Below are 6,421 nucleotides of genomic sequence, written 5' to 3'. Positions count from 1 at the left end.
GAACTCTAAGGAAGCAATGTGCAAGTTTCAACTTGCACACTTAATAACTATGAGGAAGCAATGTGCAAGTTTCAACTTGCACACTTAATAACTATGAGGAAGCAATGTGCAAGTTTTTTTTGATAAGGTAACGTAATTTTGTGATGTGTATCACTTGAGTAATAATTTTTTAGAAATAAAAATAATACTGCTTAGGTTTTTTCGAGATTTTTGGAGATACAAAGATTACGTCCACCACTTGTTACTTAGGTTTTTTCGAGGTATAATACTACTACTTTGTTTTTTTTCGAGGTGAAGATACTACTGTTTAGGTTTTTTCGAGATTTTTGGAGATACAAAGATTACGTCCACCACTTGTTACTTAGGTTTTTTTGAGGTATAATACTACTACTTTGTTTTTTTTCGAGGTGAAGATACTACTGTTTAGGTTTTTTCGAGATTTTTCAAGATACAAAGATTTCGTCTACCTCTTGTTACTTAGATTTTGTTAAGGTATAATACTACCACTGTTTTTTTTTTCGAGGTAACAACATATACACTACTATGCGTGTACTTGGCGCCTTTCTTTACCTTTTTTTTAAAAAAGGTAATTTTGTACTGATATCACGCCTTTTTGTAGTATTACGCATTGTATAAACAGTATGTACAGGGTGTTATTTCGAGGTATAATACTACCACTTTGTTTTTTTCGAGGTAACAACATAATACATATGTACTACTATGCGTGTACTTGGCGCATTTTTTTACCTTTTTTTTGAAAAAGGTAATTTTGTACGGATATCACGCCTTTTTGTAGTGTTACGCATCTTAATCTTAACAGAAAAAAATTACACCTTATAAAGAAATGTGTCTGAAGTTGTAAATATGTAAATATATATATATACACATTGCCGGACATTGCTTTTATGTAAAATATGCATGTATATTACGTTGCTTGTATAAATTATTTCTTACCAACTTTTTCCAAAAATAATATATAAATACCTTTAGCACCTGTAGGCCATCGTTTATTTTCTATAATTTTTCCATCATCAAATTCAATCCAAAATGTCCTTTCTCTACACATACTTGTATAATGACCATCTTCAATAGATGTACCCTGATGAAATATAGTATTCATTACTTTATACTGCTGTTTAGCTATCGATATCTTAGTTGTTGATATGCCAGTTAAATTAAATGTCTGTGGTATTTTCACTAATTTATTATCCTGTGATGAGAACAAAATTAAATGAATGATAACTATTTCTTTCGTCAACGTTAATTCATTTCTAAATACTAGATTTCCTGCACAAAATTGGCATGTTTTTCCATATAACGGACCCCAATTTAAAAATGTATCCTTCAATAAATTATTAAGATTATAACTTTTCTTCTTCAAATTATTAATAGAAATTGGAACAACTATGTTATCAGTAATATTATCTTTTGTCGTATAACCACATGAGTTGCTAATGCACTTAGTAGTACGAGTAACTTGATGCCCGACCAAATTTTTTATGTAATTATATTTTGTGCAAATGGCAATAAGAAATTCAAGAGCGTCTCGTTTTGCTGGTTTGTCATCACCACGACTCGTAAAGCGCTCTCCTAAATCTGTCCGTATCGCATCAGCATTCAAATTAGGTAATCGTTTGTCATATTTATGCGCTAATATACTTAAATCATCTTTATCAACTTTAAGCAACACTTTCCTAATAATACTTGACTGCAAGAAACATTGTATTACTGAATTTGCGTAGCATGAAACTCCATCTTCATTTTGCAAAACAGGTATCGGCTCAACAGTACTTTTTCCAACTTGTTGATCTGACTCTTGACCGGCATTGATTATTTTCGACAATGTCCACGGAACATCTTTTACTTTTCGAAAACGTTTTTTCGAAATAGGAATCGTTTGTGCTTGCGGTAGAAATGTTCGTATTAGTCGATTATATTCGGTAATAGCTCTTTCACTTACTTTTACAGCTGAAGGATCAAAGTTAATTAAATGCAATCCATCCGAAGACGGTATTCGGGATAACGCAACATATGACTGAGCACAACTAAATATAGAATTACCTATATCCATAACAGCGTTTTGCAAGGTTAATCCTTGACTTTTATGAATGGTTATGCCATAACTGAGAGTTATGGGAAATTGTTTTCTGATAACATATGCTTTCTCCATTACTTTAAACTTGACACTTACTCTTTCAATACAATACTCCAAACCAGACGGTAAAAGAAGTTTAATCTTTTCTACACAATCGGTAGATATATCCCGCACAACAGAAATAACTGTAGCAATTGTACCATTTACCAGGCCCAAAGTGACATCAATATTGCGTCTTATCATAACTTTCGCTCCAATTTTAATTGTAATTTGTTTCAAAAGCCCAGCTGTATTGGTATCATCGTCTTCATTATCCGTCAATCGCTTTTGTACCTTTCGTTTAATATAATTATCACAGTCAAGCGTATCTTGAGCAATTAATAATATTTCTTTCGAAGCAATACGACTTAGCATTGCAGTGTTAAGAACATCGCACAAATAACGAGTAGGCAGTAAACAAACAGTGTTAGGCGGCAAATTATCAAGATAATTACACAATTCGTATAATCTTTCATCGAAAGACTGACCTTTCAATGATATTCTTCTTTTCTCGAGAATCTCAGAATCAGAAGTTGTCAATAAACCAATACGAACTCTCGAGAGTAATTCACGATAAGCTGTATCTCCTTGCTGACGCATATTGATCGTCAATTCATCATATTGAAATTTTTGCCACAACCATTCCTCAGGAGTAGTCCCCACACTGCCAATATATTTATTAAATTCTGCTTTTGATAGTGGAACAAAGATAAAATTTTCACGTACAGGAGGTAATTGAAGCAGATCTCCAAATAAAAGAACATGCTTTCCACCAAAGAAATCGTCATCCATGGTATCAAATATTTGACATAGTCGTAAATGTATATACATGAAAGTTGAATTAGATATCATTGATATTTCATCAATTATAATAAGAAACAAAAGTCGTGTTTGCTCGACCCGACTGGCCAAATAATAAATATATTTCAAAATTCACAACGTTTCAACCGCATTTTCGGTCCTTCTCAAGTGATTCAGCTATGCATCCTCAAAACCGCGTACAAAATATCGATTACGTCGCTGACATCGTGCCCTAACCACATCATGCACACGTAAAGCTAAAAAAGTGAAATAAACTCACGATAGTCAAAAAGATAAAAACGCTCAGAAGTCATAAATAAAAAGTAAGAATACAATTGAATTGTTAAGTTAAAATAGTTAAGTTATAAATAGTTAAGTTATAAATAGTGTACAAAGTAAAATGTAAGGCTTACATATTCTGTGCGTCAAAACGGAAAGTGAGAGCGGTAGCGCAGAACGAAGAAACGTCGCAAGCCATAGCTGCGAACACATCAGTACAGCGTGACAGACGAAGTCATACTAAATGACCGATACATAACAAATAAATAGATGTGTTCACAGGTGGAAACGAGCAGAACAAAAGTGTAAATTAAGTGACGCCAATCACACGGTTGTAATTCGCGGGCAGACTTTCTGTGTCTTTTTGAAGATTGATTGCGCAATCGCATTTTTTAATAAAAACATCTCAGAGATTTCACGTTTTTTAAAGTGTCGCTCCTTATATAAAATTTTTGGTTGTTGCCAATTGAAATCGTGGTTATGCGTGAGACGGTGCTTACTAACCACAGAATGATTATCACTGTTCTTCCTAATATCACAACAATGTTCCTTAACCCGTGTCTCTAGGTGTCTTTTTGTTTGACCAATATATGCAGCGTTGCAATTAGCACAATCAATCTCATATATCAACTCCGTTTGCTTAAGATTCGGTAGCGTATCCTTCCCCCTTTTGATAATACAATCCAACTTTTTCGGAATGGTGAGGAGAACCCTGAATTCTGCATCGCGCATTGTACGGCCAACACCGTCACTAAGACCCCTAATATACGGTATAGTGATAAACTTTCGAGGATCCTGGGCTACATTGTTACTGCTAGAACTATTATTCTGACGTGTCTGTAGCTCGTTAAGTCTGATGTTAATGTACTTGTTAATTAATTTTATTGGATAACAATTATTAGAAAGGATCTTTTTTATTTCGATTAAATTAGACTTATGAAAACGTACGTCAGATAAAAGAATAGCTCGGTCAACAAGATTACGTATAATATTAATTTTGTATTTAAGGGGGTGATTCGAAAAATAGTTTATGTATCGCCCGGAAAAGGTTAAAAAAATGCGATTGCGCAATCAATCTTCAAAAAGACACAGAAAGTCTGCCCGCGAATTACAACCGTGTGATTGGCGTCACTTAATTTACACTTTTGTTCTGCTCGTTTCCACCTGTGAACACATCTATTTATTTGTTATGTATCGGTCATTTAGTATGACTTCGTCTGTCACGCTGTACTGATGTGTTCGCAGCTATGGCTTGCGACGTTTCTTCGTTCTGCGCTACCGCTCTCACTTTCCGTTTTGACGCACAGAATATGTAAGCCTTACATTTTACTTTGTACACTATTTATAACTTAACTATTTATAACTTAACTATTTTTAACTTAACAATTCAATTGTATTCTTACTTTTTATTTTATGACTCCTGAGCGTTTTTATCTTTTTGACTATCGTGAGCTTATTTCACTTTTTTAGTTACGTGTGCATGATGTGGTTAGGGCACGATGTCAGCGACGTAATCGATATTTTGTACGCGGTTTTGAGGATGCATAGCTGAATCACTTGAGAAGGACCGAAAATGCGGTTGAAACGTTGTGAATTTTGAAATATATTTATTATTTGGCCAGTCGGGTCGAGCAAACACGACTTTTGTTTTGTATTTATTTACTGGCGAAGGAAGCTTCTTATTTTGTTTATACCACACACCTTGGACCAGAGAAATGGTGTTTCATCGTGACGAAGGATTTTTTAATACTGTTACTAGACAGTTTGGACTAGAGACCACGCTATTATTGAAATCTTGGATTAACATCAAAATCAAGACTATCTCAGCAAACCAGCAGCTGAAATTCTTGCTCCGCTGTAGGAGATCTGACGTCTTACCCCCACACCTGCACCGGCTACGTTTAAACATTGAACTACATAGCAACAGGGTTAGACATGAGTTTACACTTTTTAAAAAACGTATACAGCTAAAGCTTCTCAACTTTGAGATCAGTGATGCCAATATCAACTTATGTTTTTTGCGGTCTACGATAACCGGAGTTGAGAACCAGCTTCGCGAGCGCTTACCGGAATATTTAATTAACAACTTTTTTATGTTCAACACTAATTATCTCCGTACCCACGACCGTAAAACACAATTAAGGTTAATTAATAAGTTCGATTCGGTTATGTCCACACAAAACCAATAATTAATTCCCTTGTTAATATTGACTATAAAAAATGGATCATTAATTTGAGTAACACGCAAATCCCTGATAGAGTTCTTAAGTTCCTTAGTCTCGGTGACAGGTTTGCTCTCCCTATTGATACAAAAAACAAGAAAGATCGTGTAAATTCTGTTGTTGACATAATCAAAAACTTCGAATTTAATATTTATCAAATTCCCGATGATATTGTTGATGAGGCACGTGATCGTATTTCTAACTCTCTGTTTAAATTTTTGCGCAAAAAAAAAACATACTAACTACATCGACAGGTTTATATTACAAGAATTTAAATTTTGCAAAAGTTTTCTACGTAATAATGATGATCTTCTTGTTACCAGGGCAGATAAGGGCCAAGTCACAGTAATTTTAGAGAGAAATACTTATGTCAATAAGATGATCGATTTGCTTAATGATAGTTTGACTTACAAAAAACTTAAGAATGATCCCACTAGACGGATAACATCTAAAATTAATAATTTGGCAAAGTCTTGGTTTAGCAAGGACATTATCAGTGAACAATTATTTAGGCATTTAAATTGTACCAATGGGAACCTCCCACGTTGTTACGGACTTCCGAAGATTCACAAGGATGGCTCACCATTACGAATTATTGTTTCTACTTTAGGGAGTCCACTATATAACATGGCTTATTTTTTACACAACATCTTAGAAAAATCTGTCCCTAAACCAAAGTCATATATTAAAGACGGTTGGTCTTTTGTTGAATTGATTCGTGACGTAGGGATTGGGGGGATGATGTTTTTGATCTCTTTGGATGTCGCGTCTCTTTTCACTAACATCCCTAAAGACCTTGTTTTGAGAGCGATTGAACGGAGGTGGAATCACATCTCTAAAGAGACGAAGCTCAGCCGTCCTCAATTCTTGTCAGCTGTGGACTTGATTCTGAGTTCCACTAGTTTTTCTTTTGATGGTCAAATTTATGAGCAAATCTTCGGAAGTCCGATGGGTTCCCCTCTCTCTCCGATTTTGGCGAATATGG

The 6,421-nt window shown here is 34.6% G+C and overlaps 1 protein-coding gene across 1 annotated transcript; it reads right to left on the bottom strand.

The window, feature by feature from the left end:
• Window positions 1-207: 207 nt before the first annotated feature.
• LOC139823622 (ATP-dependent DNA helicase PIF6-like) lies at window positions 208-2,592 on the bottom strand. Its single transcript, XM_071796146.1, has 2 exons — window positions 1,730-2,592; window positions 208-1,099 (listed from the first exon to the last, which is right to left on the bottom strand). Exons 1-2 carry the CDS (start codon window positions 2,507-2,509, stop codon window positions 944-946), a joined length of 936 nt encoding a protein of 311 aa, XP_071652247.1. The 5' UTR covers window positions 2,510-2,592; the 3' UTR covers window positions 208-943.
• Between the last annotated feature and the right edge of the window lie 3,829 nt (window positions 2,593-6,421).

Source organism: Temnothorax longispinosus, unplaced genomic scaffold, assembly GCF_030848805.1.
Source record: "Temnothorax longispinosus isolate EJ_2023e unplaced genomic scaffold, Tlon_JGU_v1 HiC_scaffold_145, whole genome shotgun sequence".
Lineage (NCBI taxonomy): Eukaryota > Metazoa > Arthropoda > Insecta > Hymenoptera > Formicidae > Temnothorax > Temnothorax longispinosus.
The sequence above is the reverse complement of the archived record's forward strand: the minus strand, read 5'-3'. Positions and strand labels throughout refer to the sequence as shown.

What these genes read in the sequence shown, in the direction of transcription:
- LOC139823622 (XM_071796146.1), bottom strand. Translation starts at nt 2,509, where the DNA reads ATGCTAAGTCGTATTGCTTCGAAAGAAATATTATTAATTGCTCAAGAT. An exon ending in TTTCATGCTACGCAAATTCA is followed by an intron (nt 1,100 to 1,729) that starts GTAATACAATGT and finishes ATATTTCATCAG; the next exon opens with GGTACATCTATTGAAGATGG.